This window comes from Oryza sativa, chromosome 3 (genome assembly GCF_034140825.1).
Source record: "Oryza sativa Japonica Group chromosome 3, ASM3414082v1".
Classification (NCBI taxonomy): Eukaryota; Viridiplantae; Streptophyta; class Magnoliopsida; order Poales; family Poaceae; genus Oryza; species Oryza sativa.
This window is the reverse complement of record NC_089037.1, coordinates 21,829,313-21,845,503: the sequence shown is the minus strand read 5'-3', so window position 1 is coordinate 21,845,503 and position 16,191 is coordinate 21,829,313. Positions and strand designations below refer to the sequence as shown.

General features: G+C 41.1%; 1 protein-coding gene across 1 annotated transcript; it reads left to right on the top strand.

Moving 5' to 3' along the window:
- The first annotated feature begins 1,934 nt into the window (after positions 1–1,934).
- On the top strand, positions 1,935–9,082 carry LOC4333296 (potassium transporter 27-like). The gene is made up of 10 exons (NM_001418346.1): positions 1,935–2,218; positions 3,202–3,427; positions 4,863–5,111; positions 5,338–5,388; positions 6,415–6,675; positions 6,839–6,891; positions 6,971–7,085; positions 7,181–7,435; positions 7,563–8,368; positions 8,551–9,082. The coding sequence occupies exons 1-10, from the start codon at positions 2,054–2,056 to the stop codon at positions 8,803–8,805; spliced, it is 2,436 nt and encodes an 811-aa protein (NP_001405275.1). The 5' UTR covers positions 1,935–2,053; the 3' UTR covers positions 8,806–9,082.
- The last annotated feature ends 7,109 nt before the right edge of the window (positions 9,083–16,191 follow it).

Below are 16,191 nucleotides of genomic sequence, written 5' to 3'. Positions count from 1 at the left end.
CAATGAGTATTAAGATGGTGTCTCGGAGTTTCAGTCAACAATTTAGTATTGCAAAACAAAATGACAACTGTTTATATAAAACTTGATTGTATAGAGACTACAAATATTACCATCTTGAAGAAAAAAAAATCTTAACACTTTTCAATGGAGAGAGTAGTATACAGTAGTACAGTGTACCATAAAGAAACTCTTTTGCAATACCACAAGTTGGGCCGTTTAACATTTTCCTAATTCATATATTAATGTCTAAAGTGACTTTTATATATATATATATATATATATATATATATATATATATACACACATACACTCACTCTGTGCGAGGAATATTGGGCCACAGTCTCTGATCCCATTATCATCAAAATTATTCAAATGTTGTCAGCATGCGCTGTGAGCGGGTGCTACATTTCGCAGGAATTGACGACTTTGCTCTGTTTTTCTCGGTCTGTAATGTAGCCTGCCCCAGAGCAGAACGGTACAGAGATGTGGACAGTACGATGTAACTTTATGAGAAAGTTCATTAGACGAGACCAAAGCCAGCTTTATCTACCTTCATCCATTCGTTAATTAAACCGGTGGCATGCATACTTTTCATGGCTCGAGTGTTGACTGGACGAACTAGCTGGCTCTGCCATACTAAAGTCTGGACTCTCGAGTCCATCAATTTTACAGGCGAGATTACCAATCTGCCAGGGCGCGGGCAGAATGCAGTTATCTGTATATACAGAGATCATAAACCAAAAGTTGTCCCTTGGGTCAAAATTCGACAAGAATTTCCGACCGGAAGGAGTAATTAACTGACGTATAGAGATCATATATTGACACCGTTGACTTTTTAGCACATATTTGACTGTTCGTCTTATTAAAAAACTTTTGTAAAATATGTAAAATTATATGCCTACATAAAAATATATTTAGCAATGAATCAAATGATAGAAAAAGAATTAATAATTACTTAAATTTTTTAAATAAAACGAACGGTCAAACATGTGCTAAAGAGTCAACGGTGTCAAACATTTCGAAACGGAGGGAGTATATACCAAGTTGTCAAATTAAAGCACTTGTTCAACAGGGAACAATCTGCTAGTACTGTGGTGATGAAGACCACAGCTGCAATAATATAATTTCTCACTACTATATCCTAGGGCCGAGTTTAGTTCCAAAATTTTTTTTCAAACTTTCAACTTTTCCATCATATCAAAACTTTTATACACACAAACTTTCAACTTTTTTCTCACATCGTTCTAATTTCAACTAAACTTATAATTTTGGTGTGAAATAAACACATGCTAGTAGTACTAGTGAAGGCTGGATCACAGGTAGGACAGAGCTAAGACAGTGGTAGCAGTTAGTTACGTTGCTCTTTGGTTGGACGCGCCAACTTAAGGTATGAAAACGCTGACTCGTGATGAGCAAAGCGACGAACACAGATTATTCGGTACTCCTACGTCGAAATATAAGCCCAACCCAGCCGTCACTGTCTCTGAATCTGAACCTGATGGTAACTGCCGACGCGAACGCCATGTTTTACGTTTTCCCGCGACTTTGTTGGCGCGTACGCACCCTTTGGATCGACCTGTGCGGTTGCGAAAGCACGTGTGAGAGTGTATCGTATGTATGCATATATCGGTCGATCGATAGATCAGTGGATGGACTAGCTGCTAGTAAGCTAGCTACAGAAAGCGAAGTCGGAAACTACTAGTACCGGTTTCAGACGAGTAGATCAATGAGCAGATGTGTGAAAACGCGGTCTTTGTTTCTGAATCTCTTGGAGCCATATGTTATCGTCGTCTCTGATAAGGTAACTAGAAGCAGAGAAAAACTTGGAACACGTGGAGCGACCACAGCTGCTGCTGCTAGCTGCACCACCTTTCTCCGTGAGATAGAGAGTCAGAAAGAGAGCTTATAAAAGGGAAGCTGCATGAGCTGAGGCTGGCAGCTAGATAGTTTATCAGAACGGAGAGAGATTATTATATGTCTACCGGAGTACTCGCTTGTGAACCTTGTTTATTAGCTAGCTGCCCGGTTAAATTATTTGTGCTATCAGAGAGAGATGGGTGACGATGTGCTGGGCAGAGGGAGCCGACGAGATCAGGAGATCGTCCTCGTCGACATCGTCGACGATGACGATCACGACGACGTGCCGGCGGTGCGGCGGCAGGACTCCCTGTACGTCGACGCGACGAGAGCCGGCGGAGCAAACCACCGTGGAGGCCAGGTTTGTTTATTAATTTGGCCAAACTGCTGTCCAATTCATTGATCATGTACTACCATTGTTTGGCCAAACTGCTGTGCAAATGCTTATGATCGATCGATCGATCGGTCCCATGCATTCCATTATATATGTTGTTAAAGACTTGGTGTTTTTTTTCTTAAGATGAAGATGAAGATAAAAATTAAGTGTTTTACGCAAAACGAGGTGGTATTAACGTATGATTAATTGAGTTTTAATTATTACAAACTTGAAAAGAATAGATTAATCTGACATTTTAGAGCAAATTTTATATAGAAAGTTATCACAGGAAATGCGCCGTTTAGCAGTTTGAAAAGCGTGCCACAAATATCTAAAAATTGTATCCACGTTTTTTTATTGCTGTTGTGTATTCATCTAATAATTCTGTGCTGAACATTGAAAGGTTGTTAATTTGGATCCATGGATTTTATTGAAGTTTTTAGAATTAAAAAAAATTAAAACTAGTTTTATTTGGACTCCTGGATAGTGACAGAGATTTCATGTTTTGTTATCTGTATGTATATATGTCAGAAAGCCAGAAACTCATTTCAACAAAAACGAGTGGCACCAACTTTTTAAGGAATAAAAAGCAAATTTCAGGATTTTTCTACCCACTAGTTATTTAGTTGCACCACTCAAACATGTTCGCTATCAGTTCGACCATAATATTCAGTCTGCCAAATTGATCAGCATTAACTAACCTGAAAACGAAAAGTTTGGCCAAGTTCTCATATGCACCTTTATTTTTTTTCTGAAAATTAATCCCAGCTAGATCAACCTGGTACATATATATATATATATATATATATATATATATATATATATATATATATATATATATATATATATATATATATATATATATATATATATATATATATATATATATAGTTTAACATGCATGCATGGATTAACCGTTCGATCGAGCTAATTAATTAATTATTATATGTTGTACTGTAATAATGCAGGAGGAGAGCTGGGCGAGGACGTTGAAGCTAGCGTTCCAGTGCGTGGGAATACTGTACGGGGACATCGGGACATCGCCGCTGTTCGTGTACTCGAGCACGTTCAAGGACGGCGTCCGCCACCCGGATGACCTGCTCGGCGCCCTCTCCCTCATCATCTACAGCTTCGCCCTCTTCACCATCGTCAAGTACGTCTTCATCGCCCTCCGCGCCAACGACGACGGCGACGGTAACTTCTTTCTTTCTACTACTACCTTTCTACTAGTCAGCCCTCAGCAGCGACTCTGAATTACTACGACATACCATCTCCATCGGTGTAGTACAGTATGCGTATCGTTAAAATAAAAAAAAACTACGTTTTGAAGTTGTTATGTTAAAGTTGCAATTTTATTCATTGAATGCTATTTTTATGTTATATATGTGTACTTAAGTTTGGCTTGTATAAAAAAGAAAGAGAGAAAATAGACAAGTTACAAATACAAATACCCCATGTGAAAAAAAGAATTTGTTAAGACGGTAATATCTCTAGTAGGAACCTAGAAAGTTCTATCTTGTAAGACTAGGAACCTAGAAAAAGAATGCAGGCCAAGAAAAAAATATCTCTTTTTCGATCACTTTTTAGAAGTTCTATCCATATATGTTTCACTTTCAAAATGTCTTGATGGTGAAATGGTAGAAACGCAAGACTCAAAATTTTGTGCTAAAGAGCGTGAAGGTTCATATGATCCTTGCATCCATGAAAGTGGAAAAAATATAACAACTCAATAAGATAAATAACTGTAAGACTCTCTCCGGACTTAGAAAAATGCATGTCTTACTAAGATGGAAAACTAATTTGTGTCTAGCTATAGCTGCCCCTTGCAAAAAATAAAATGTGTCTAGGTACCTATGTATAAATATGTAAGTATTTTTCTAATTTAAAAGTTTACATATTTTTAACATAATTGATTTTTTTTTGTGATCTCCATCACTACATAACTTGTATCACTGTTTACATATTCTCTTGCTATGTTGGTACCCAAGGTAGTACTAGTTCTAAGCTAGTTAATATATGCATGTTGCGTCCAAGCAAAGTGTGTCATTAGCTTGTATGCAACCATTATAGCTATTAATTTGCTATGTCCGGTTAGCTTAAATGCCATTGCCGTGTCGTCCATGATTGTTTTTTCCGATTCCATGTCTCCCCTCTAATTTTCAGCTAGTTAAATTAAATGCATTAATTGGACGCCACTGCCGTATCCTGCATGGTTTTTTTTCTCCTGATCCAACTTGGCATGATCAGTGACCTACTCCAACCTGGTAGTCTACTAAAAGTCACTCTAACCTGGTAGTGTACTAAAACATGTGGGATAAAGCTAAAAGTTAAAAGGATATTTTTTTAGAGACGGAGAGAATATATAGTCAACACTTAAATTTAGAGTATACATTAAGTTTGGCAAACTTAATTGATGGATTTGATCATTCTCTACATTTTACAATTAATATTCATACTTCTCAAGCCCTGTTATTTCATCTAAAATACAAGAGATTTTGCCCTTATAATAGGAGGGGGTGGTAGCTAGCTAGCAGAACATTACTTATATAGCATGTTGAAAAATGTTATTAATTACTAGCTGTTATTAATATTAACTCCCAAAATAAGTTTGAATATGTGTCATCTGCAGGTGGAACGTTTGCACTGTACACGCTGATTTCTCGGCATGCGAAGGTGAGCTTGATCCCGAACCAGCAGGCGGAAGACGAGCTCATTTCCAAGTACAACACCGGGAAGCCGCAGGCAACGCTGAGGAGAGCTCGGTGGATGAAGGAGCTTCTCGAGACCAACAGAGCCGTCAAGATTTGGCTCTTCCTTCTCACCATCCTAGCCACCGCCATGGTCATCAGCGATGCCGTCCTTACACCGGCCATTTCAGGTGACAGCTAGCTTAACTAATTAATTAGATAGTGTATTATATATATATATATATATATATATATATATATATATATATATATATATATATATATATATATATATATATATATATATATATATATATATATATATATATATATATATATATATCTGAAATGGTTAATTTCATCTCTGAACTTTGATCTAAATATTATTGTGAATTTACTTTGTGAAAATGTTTTCAGTTCTGTCTGCGGTTGGTGGGCTGAAAGAGAAAGCACCGAACCTGACAACAGGTACAAAGGCAAACACAAATTACACTAGCGTTGCCTAGTTGATTTACAGGTCTTCGCTTCATTAAATTCTTTGAGTTATTGGTCGTGACTATGGGTTTACACGCCAATTCCTTGTTGTCTCGTAGAAAAAAATTATACGGCCATAAATTAGCCAACTTAAACGTATATGAGAAGTTACGTTTCGTGTAGTCGTGTAGTTGTGCCTAGTTGATTACGAAGGTTTAATTTCTGATACCCACAATTAAATGTCGGTATATTGTTGATATAGACATTATAAGTTTACTTCTATTTTGAAAGAAAATTAAATATACATCTCTAAGTACGCAGTAGAAAATGCGTACTATAACATTTTACTTTGATTTTCTGTAGTAGATTAAAATTTGGAAAAGAACGTGAACATCATATATTCATGTCAAAAAATTTCAAGAATGTAGTCTTTTTCACACGCTCCTATTATTGATGTTGAGGTGTCGACTTCTTGGACTTCTTCACTTTGAAAAAACTGTCATTGTTAGCATTTAATAGGACGGCCAATGTATGTGGCCGCTGTGTTTCTCATATCTAAATCGTTGGCTTGATTTAACGTTCCGAGTATTATTGTTGATGTCAACCAATCAAATTCTTCACAAGATTCATGGCCAGGTTTAACTGATCACCACCTACTTTATACATATGTGTATGGACGTACACACCTAATAGAGTAGAACTGTACTAGTATTAGTATGGTACACGAGACTGGTTCTTACACCACATATGCATTTCTTTGTCAATTTTTTGGTGGCGGCGAAGCTGTACAAGTGATGACTTTTCTGAACAGGTCATCACCTTCAAGGTCTCTTCCTCTTTTTCTTTCTCTTGGAAAAATGGTCACCTTCAAAGCCTCCCCTAAATAACACACTAGTTGAGGTTTACTTAGGTAGAAAGCATGACATCACCTTAAGTACTATTTGTATAATTATTATAGTGAAATGCAATTCATTTGATAATGACCAATTATATATGAGATCTCTCTGACTGTTCCAACAGATGAAATCGTGTGGATCACAGTGGCGACTTTGGTAGTCCTGTTTGCAATCCAACGGTTCGGCACAGATAAAATTGGCTACCTGTTTGCGCCGATCATACTCCTGTGGTTGCTCCTCATTGGGTGTGTTGGGATCTACAACACCATTAAGTTTGACACCGGCGTGTTGAGGGCGTTCAACCTGAAATACATTATCGACTACTTCCGAAGGAACAAGAAGGATGGATGGATCTCTCTTAGTGGCATACTCCTCTGCTTCACAGGTAAAATATGAGAGTTACCAATTGCATTACCTAAAAATAATTAACATGGTAAAATATGAAAAAGGAAATATTTGATAAATTTGAGACCTCCTGCAACAGAAAATTAAATTTCAACAAGATGTTTCTGTTCGCTGAAAAGAAACCTGTTTTGCCAATATGACAGGTACAGAAGCTCTGTTTTCAGATCTAGGATATTTCAGCATTAGATCAATACAGGTATGTAAGTTCGGATAAATTGTATAAACTATTTAATGGATTAATCAAACTGCAACTAATTTGTATCTTTGTCCTCCAGCTAAGCTTCAGCTTTGGTCTAGTCCCTTCAGTGTTGCTTGCTTACATTGGGCAAGCAGCATACTTGAGAGAACATCCAGAGCATATAGCCAACACTTTCTACAGATCAACTCCAAGTATGTGTAGAATCATCATCATACTTCAATAGTGCATACATCTGACTTCTTGAACAGAGGTTAATTAATTATTTTCCACATGTGAACAATTCCAGACGTGATGTTCTGGCCCACGTTCATCCTGGCAGTTGCTGCATCCATTATTGGAAGCCAAGCCATGATATCCTGCGCATTTGCAACCATTTCGCATTTGCAGACACTCAACTGCTTCCCCAGAGTTAAGATACTCCACACATCAAGGCAATATTCAGGACAACTGTACATTCCAGAAGTGAACTTCTTGCTTTGTGTGGGTGCTTGCCTTGTAACAATTGGTTTCAAGACAACCGTGATTATTGGAGAAGCTCACGGTAAGGATTTTTTATCTCATGTCTTAATCCTAGTTAAATTCAATGATCCAATATCAAATATTACACAATTCACACATGTGAATATGTCAATGTATGTGACTAACATTATGTTGATTCTTTCATGTAGCAATATGTGTGGTCTTTGTGATGATCATCACAACCCTCCTATTGACAATAGTGATGCTCCTAGTATGGAAGGTCAGCATCTGGTACGTTGCACTATTCTTCATCGTCTTCATGTCATCGGAGTCGATCTACTTATCGGCGGTCCTATACCAATTTGTGCATGGCGAGTATGTACCTGTGGCCATGTCAGTTTTCCTGATGATTGTGATGACTGTCTGGCACTATGTTCATGTCAAGAGATATGAATTTGAGCTTGAGCACACTGTGCCCCGTGACAAGGTGAAGGAGCTCTTGGAGCGCCGTGACATACAGAGGGTTCCCGGGGTAGGGCTCTTCTACACCGATCTTGTGCAAGGCATACCCCCGGTGTTCCCTCACCTCATTGAGAAGATCCCTTCCATCCACTCTGTGCTCATCTTTGTCTCTATCAAGCACTTGCCGATTCCGTCGGTCGATAGGTCCGAGCGATTCATCTTTCGACATGTCGACAAAGAAGAGTACAAGGTGTTCCAATGCGTGGCGCGGTACGGTTATCGAGACCCCATGGAGGAGGCCAAGGACTTTGTTGATGCACTTACTGAGAACCTCCAGTACTACATAAGGGATGTTAACTTCTACACTACAGGCGGTGATCAACATATATTCAGGAGTACCAGCTATGCCAGTTCCATTGCTGAAAGTTTTGCCAGCTATGAGAAACACTCTGGGCATGCAGTCTATGCAGAGGAGATGCTTACACCAGCCGAATCCTTCTCTGAGCATACAAAGCAACTTAGTGGCAGAAGCAAGCATTTTAAACAATTTCAGGTAACAATTAATATTCATTACAAACTTCTTTTTTTTTAATTAGGAATCTCGACATCCTATCTATGACAACAAAAAAATAATTATAACAATGTTGGAACAAGTTGGTTTGATTTACTTTTCAAGATCATACGATTTTTTGGAAATGTTAGTTGTAGTAACATTAGTTTTAAATTGGGTACCAGGTAGAGAATATGAACATGCAAAAGATGGAGAAGGTACAACAGGAGCAGCAGGCTATCCTCAGAGAGATGGAGAATGGTGTTGTGTACATACTTGGAGAGAGTGACATAGTGGCAAGCCCTCACTCCTCGCTTCTTAACAAGATCATTGTCAATTACATCTATTCTTTCCTTAGAAAAAACTGTAGAAATGGCGAGAAGATGTTGTCTATTCCTCGCAGCCAAGTACTAAAGGTTGGAATCGCATATGAGATATAAGCATATGGGTAATTTTATCATTCTTGAGAAAGTATTTAGAGTTACCATATTTTTCAGTGTAAAATTTAGTACTCCAGGTACTAGGTACCTCGAGGTACCAATTTTAATGTAAATTTGGTACCTCTAGGTACTTTCTGGAGAACTGTAAAATTTCTGTAAGCACATGTATAAGACACAGATGGTAGTTGATATTTCTCACATAATAATTTTCTAATGGATGTTTTAATGTTCATGTGAATAGAGGAGAATGATTGATTGTAGTTTTATTAAACGCCATAAACTCACGAATTCATGTGTTTAATTATATTCTAGAACAAGCAGAAGGTATTTGTGTCATTTATATGAAGAAATAAAACAAGGGTTAGATAGAAAGACCATGAGGGGAGGAAAATGTGGTGGTGGCGCCAGGGAGGGAGAGGGGTAGGCCGTGGCAATCATCCGGGGATTGTGTACATGTGCTGGCTTGGGATGGGTTGACAACGGCACTTGTGCTGGCTTGGGTACATGAGTGGAAGCAGCACCTGCTAGAAAGTACCAAAGATTTGGCACCGTTGTGTGTGGTAGGGTGGCAACAATAGCACTAGTACGTACTTAGGAGCATGCAATGTTATAAATGGGAGAGGGGAAAGGTCGCAGTGGTAGCAAGGGTTAAGATATGGGAAGATAGGTTATACCAAGGAGATGAGTAGTACGAAGTAGCAATTAGTAAGGAAACACTACTAGGGTCCTACCCTTTGGCCAATTGGCAATGTAGTTACATGGTAGGCCACAATGCCACATACATTCCTGAGGGTTAACGGTCGGCCATTCCCTGTAGGCTATCCGTAGTAATGGATTCATGCAATCACCGATGGTACCGTTGGATTTGTACATTGCCTAAGGTTAATTGCTGATGACGGTGATCTGTAGTGTATTACTTGGAGAATAGCCTACAACTAACGGTCGACCAATGGACTCTCCGACGGTTTTCTTGCCCTATCGGTACCATCAAGAGAAGGAATCTAAATCATTAGATTATAGGAATAAAACGGGTCAGATTACTTGGCACATTTTGATGAAAATAATATTTGAAGGGTGTTTTTCCATTTCTTGTAGTAACAATTTCTTTATACCTATAATAATTGGAGGGTATCCTAAAGTCTCCACTTTTATGTCAGAAAGCTAGAAATTCCCACATTAAACAAAAAAGCTTGACATTGTCATCTTAATCCAAAATAGGATTAATGTACAAAGTGATTAATAATTGATATGAATATATTTGCTCATTACTTTATACTAACATATATTTCTCGAAAGGATATTATTAAATATATAATATGCTTCACGACAGATCTACTAATGTCATTTTCTTTCGTACAGATAGCGCAAGTCACTAACTTCCTTTTGTATCCTGGTTACTATAGTTGCATGTTTCATTTCACAGGTTTTGGGTTCAACTCCTCCCGATCCCTTTTCCCCCTCATTTTTCTAATATAGATTGCCCTCTGGTATAAAAAAAATGTCTTTAACACTTTCATTTTTTTCTATAAATTGCCATCTAATGTAAAAAAATGCCTTTAACACTTTTAGCTTTTTTTCCCTATAGAATACCCTCGGATGTGGAAAAAAAATGCTTTTAACACTTCCAACAAAAATTTCTATAGATTGCCCTCTAATGTGAAAAGAAAATTCCTTTTAACTCTTCCAATTATTTTTCTCTACAGATTGCCCTCGAATGTGAAAAAATGCTTTTAACACTTCCATTTTTTTCCTATAGATTGGCCTCTAATGTGAACAAATATGGTTAACATTTCCTAATTTTTTTAACTAATAGTATTGTATATGTTATCGGTACTATGAATAATATTTAAATTTACTCTTTTTACCACTGCGTATGTTTCCCCAGTAAATGAATCAATCACCTATAATGAAGATGCCCTTGCTGGAAGTTCTTGATGGTATTTGGATGCATTAGAGAGATGTATTGATGAAATTTTCCCTTACCATGGAGCCATATCAACCACGTTTCCATCATCCTTAATCGTCCTATGTCCAAGGGAGGTCAACTCCTCCATCCTGCAGTGTTGGGTTACACTCGACTAACAACTCACTATATTCAAGCATATATTACATCACCTATGATAGCATCATCTTTCTTTGATTTGCTAGCAAGCCAAGGACCTTTGTGCAAATTAACCTTTGTCGACTTGGTGTAGATATATAACCGTTGGTGTGCCAACTCATATGTACACTTATTGTTTTACCACTACGTATCTTCCGCCAGGTAAATGATGCAATAACTATATTGATGATGTACTCATGCTAGCATTTGGACGCATTAGAGAGATTCATTGATAAAATTTTCTGTTATCACTGAGCCATGCCAAACCTATCCTCAAACTCTTATAGTCATACTATAGCTGAAGGAGTTCAACTCTTCCATCTTGTAGTATTTCGTTACCTCAACTCTTCCATCTTGTAGTATTCGGTTACCTAAGACACACAACTCACTACACTCAAGTCTAGTCTATGATGGCAAACGAGGCCCTTCACTCGAAACAGTAGCATGTTTTTCTTTTGGTTATTCGCAAACTAATGCATAGGAGGCAATCTCAACTTGTTCATTTAGATAGCTAGTTAGGTTAGTCATTTGAGCCATTGCATTCTCCACATCATCACCACACAAGGTGGTGGTACTCCATACTCGATTAGTAACAGGTGAGAGGGATGATTAGAGAAGGGAGGTGTCACGCCCAGAAATTTAGCCCAAATTTCCAGACTATTTTGTGTATTAAATCCCTGTCCAGGACCAGCCAGGGTACACAAAACGACAAGTAATATACAGTTCCAAACGTAAATAAAAGCGTAAATACTTACAGAAGAGGCACTTAGTCCTCACACCGAAACGAAAGCAGCAGCAGCAGAAAAAGGCGATCCTAGCGGGGCTTCAGCTCCACTCCACAGGCAAAACTCAACTGGGTCTGAGCCTTGGTCTTCTAACTTCGTCTTCAGCTCAGAAGCACTACACTTCTGAAAAGGGGGAATAATAGCAAGGCTGAGTATAACCACCGTACTCAGCAAGCCACACCAATGATGCAGACGTGCAAGGGGATACAAGGATGGCTTGTGGCTATTTGCATAAAGGCAGTTGTAAAACATTTTATTGAGCAAAACAGTAAAACTGTAGAGTCATTAAGGTAATATTAAATCTCCACTGATCAACACTACACCACGTTGAACAGGCCCAACTAACCCACCTGAACTACAGTGCATTGGGTCGATTTATGAAGTGTGAGACTAATCACGGTGAATCTGGTCGACCGCCCATAACCGCGGACACGGCTATTCGAATAGTTTTACTCTGATCAGAGGTGTACAACTGTACCCACAAGACACAGCCCCATGACACGTTTCCGTGCGCCGACATGCCACCATGACATACCGGAAAGAGGCCGTGACAGGACCCTTCGCATAACCCCCTCTAGCCAAGCACACCACACCTCAGGTTTCACCCCCGTCCCCAGTGGGCAACGGGCAGTCCCCTCTCGTGCCTAGGTGAATCCGGAAGCGACAGAGGCCGTCGCAGGGCCCACCCCGCTCCATCACGCCCACCCTTGCCTGAATGCATCAGCTAGAGGAAAGCTACACTACAAGCTCAGCCGTTGCCCACGCTAGCTTGTGGTAAGTACGAGGAATTCTTCCAGGGTTTCCCGCGAACCGGTCCTTAATTGCCATGGGTGCAACTAGCAAAACCATGCACCCACAGCTCACCATTCAGTCGCATTTTAGTTGGATAATTACGGACACGAACACATGGCTGGATGTCTTGAGCACGCAGCTCGTTCTGATGCTAAAAAGGTCTAATACTGTAATTATCCCATCAACTGAGCTAGTGGTAGTTAAGCATGGCTAAGCATATAGTTCTAGCTAGGTCACATAAGTAACATGAGCTAGTCGATTTATTACCCAAGATTGACAAAGAACAGATATCAAGTAAACATGGCACAAGCGAGCAGATAGGTAATACCCAGATCCCATGTAATTAGCAAGACATGCATGTTTATTTGCAAACGGTAAAACATTTTTAATTTGGGATCAACATGCTCAAGGGGAATGTGTGACTTGCCTTGCTTCTTCACTTTGATCTTCCGAACTCTTTTCCTCGCGACCGCGGACTTCCGAAACGACAGAAACTACACGCTGGCACGCAAAACGAGGAAAAATACTAATAAAAACCAAGTAAACAGTATATAAAAAGTAAACAAACATGTAGATCTCAATTTTAGATGAATTTTGCAAGTTGAACGGCTCAATTCGGAGTTCGTATGAATTAGATATGAATTTTAGAAGTTCTGAGCCATTTAAATGATTTGCTAGAATTAATACTAATTTATAACGCAATTATTAATTGTTTTCTCGAGGGAAAAGGCACTGCTGACATCATCAAAGGGGAAGGGTGCGCCGACAGACGGGCCCCACACGTCAGCGGGACTAGGGTAGGGCGCACGGTGGACACGGTCCACCGCGGCCGGGGCAGCACCGTGGACCGAGACCACGGGTGGTCCACGGGCGGCCACAGGGCAGGGCGCCTAGAGCACGGGCACGGCTCAGAGCTGGCCTAGCTGAGACACGACGCGCAGCGGCGAGCGGCGGCGCGAGAGGGCGCGCGAAGGGCGGCGGAAAAGAGAGGAGGAAGGGGGATGCTCACTAAGCGGCACGGCACCGGACGGAGGCGAGATAGCGGCGGTGCTCCCCGGGGCGAGGACGACGGCGACGGTCCAACGGCGGCCAACGGGCGACGAGTGACGGCCGGGGACCTCCGGGACCTGGGAAGGGGATAGAGAGTTTAAGTGGCACGGGGAAGGCGCGGTGCCGAGGAAAACAGCGGCCGGAGGCGGCGAGGAACGGTGAAGCTTTCGGCGGTGGCGGCACAGCGTGGCAGCAACGGGAGTGGCGGTGGCGCGCGACTGAAGGCGACAAGAGGCGGCTGTGGCTCGGGTGCACGGTGAAACCGGTGCCCGGGTGGTTTATTGCGGAAGCGGAGCGGTGGACGGGGTGCGGCAACGCGCGGCGAGGCCAGCGGGACCAACGGCGGTGTGCGGCAGTGGCTTTAGCGACGGTGGCGGGCGGCTGGAGGCGGTAGAGGCGGCGGCGGCTCGGGTTGGCGGCGGGAGTGGTGCTCGAGGGGTGGAAAGGGGGACATAAGAGGCGGCCGGGCTTGCCCTTGCGGCGGCGAAGCTGGCGGTGGCGGCGGCTCGGCTCGGCGACGGCTGTGGCGGCGGGAAATGGCGGCCGGAGCACGCCGGCGAGCGGCGGCGATGGGGATCGGCGTGGGGAGCTCGGTAGAGGGCGCGACGGGCTCGGGGGTTTGGGGAAAAGGGAAGAGAGAGCTCCGGGGAGGCTTTATATAGGCTCGGGAGGTGGAAATCGTGGCCGGGATGGGCGGCAACGGGGCGGCAACGGCCGGCGAGATGGAGTGGCGACGTGGGCACGTGGCGGGGGAAAACCGGCGCCGATTTTCATGGGGAGAGTGGGGGAAAAGGTGGAGGACGTGGAGGGCGACCGATTTTATGCGGTTTGGGCGCGAGGGCGCGAGCGGGAGGGCGCCGGATTTGGCGGGACGTGGGCGGCAATCCGCCGGCCATGGAGGCTTCGGGAAGCCGAAGGTAGGAGGAAGGCCTGACAGGTGGGGTCGTCGGGCCCACCTGTCGGGGAGGGAGAGAGGGAGGAGACCCAGGGGGTTATTTAGACTTTGCTCGAGGGGAAGGAAGATGGGTCGACGGCCCAAGGAGGAAGGAAGGAAGAGGGGAGGGAACGGGCCGCGGGGAGGGAAGGAGGTCTTTGGGCCGGAAGCGGCCCAAAGGGAGAGAGGAGACTTTTAATTGGTTTTCTATTTAATTTAATTGATTAAATGAACTTTGTGCTTTTAAAATTATTTCTTGAGCCCCGAAAATTCATGGAAAAATCCAGAGAGTATATTAGGGCACAAAGAATATTACAAAATATTGTCGGCCAATGATTTTTAAAGGAAAATTTTAATTCTCCCATTATTTCACTTAATTAAATTGCTTTAACTTTTATTTAATTTCTAGAAAATACATTATTAAATGATTTTTAATCCTGAACGAAAATTGGGGCGTTACAGGAGGCATACGTACCACATGTGTATGTACATGCATCTAGTGTGGGGCTGTGGGCTGGTGGGGAGAGGAGAGGGTGGGCCGTGTTGTGGGGACAAAGAAAAGATAATTCTAATAATTAAAAATAGTGGGTCCACCAATTTATTTGAGTGCCATGTGGCAGTTTTAGGAGTGTATTTAGGAATACCACATGTCTGCTTAGAGCATTTATAGAAAATTTAATAAACTTTTTGTATATAGATAGGTAGATTTTATTTTGGATATGGATGAAATCCGGCCTTCACTTCAACATAAGTTACAACCAATTTTTACACAATTATTGGCTTAAACCACCCCTACCCCCCCCCCCCCAAAACAAAATAAAGTAGCTATCAAACGGAAGACAAATAACCACTCCGCCAACAAATAGACAACTTATTCAGACAGCCATCCTACTAGAAATTCTCCATGTAAAGTTGACAAAAATCTACCTAACCGTGGAGGTATGTGAAAATTTTGAATGGTAAAGAAGTTGTGATTGGTTGGGAAGGGAATGCTGTGGAGAAGTTGTTATATTTTAGGACAAATTCTGAGTGATAGAAGTTACTTATATTTTGGGACAGATTGAGTACAGATGAGTTCTGCTCTATTTGGTTGACTTTCAATGGCCCCCACAAGGGTCTTTATATAGGTTTCTGTAGGAGGAGAGTTCAATGCTTCTCTTAATTTGGTGTTAATGCAATACAAAACAACAAGGCTCCATTCATCGCTTCATCGTCTGTCTCCTATGTCATTCATTTCCTAGTTCTGTTATGTCTATATCTTGTGATTAACTCTAAGATTATTAGATAGATATCTGCACATAGGGGTGAAGATATCTTGCTCAATTTTTTATTTTTGCCAGCCAAGCAATGTGGAAATGGTTACTGACGAACACTAAAATAGGAATGGTAAAAATATGGAAATGGAAACAAAAACAATTTTGCTGAATACCGGTTGTTTCCTACTTTTAATGCATTCATATGTAATTACCGTTTTTTATATTTCTAAATACGCTAATATTTATGGTATATTTCTTTATTTGACCCATAGTTTAGAAGCCCATCAACTTCTTAACCTAATCCTAACTTGAGTGCAATTTTACAGATTAATGTTTCTGATATTTATTATCGGCTCGTGGTCGATACTGACATGTTTCTTTCCTTATAGTCCCTTTTCAGTTTTTGATATTTCCTATTTCGTTTTTGTTTCTGTCTTTACTGTTTTTCAAAAAAAAAAAAGGTTATGT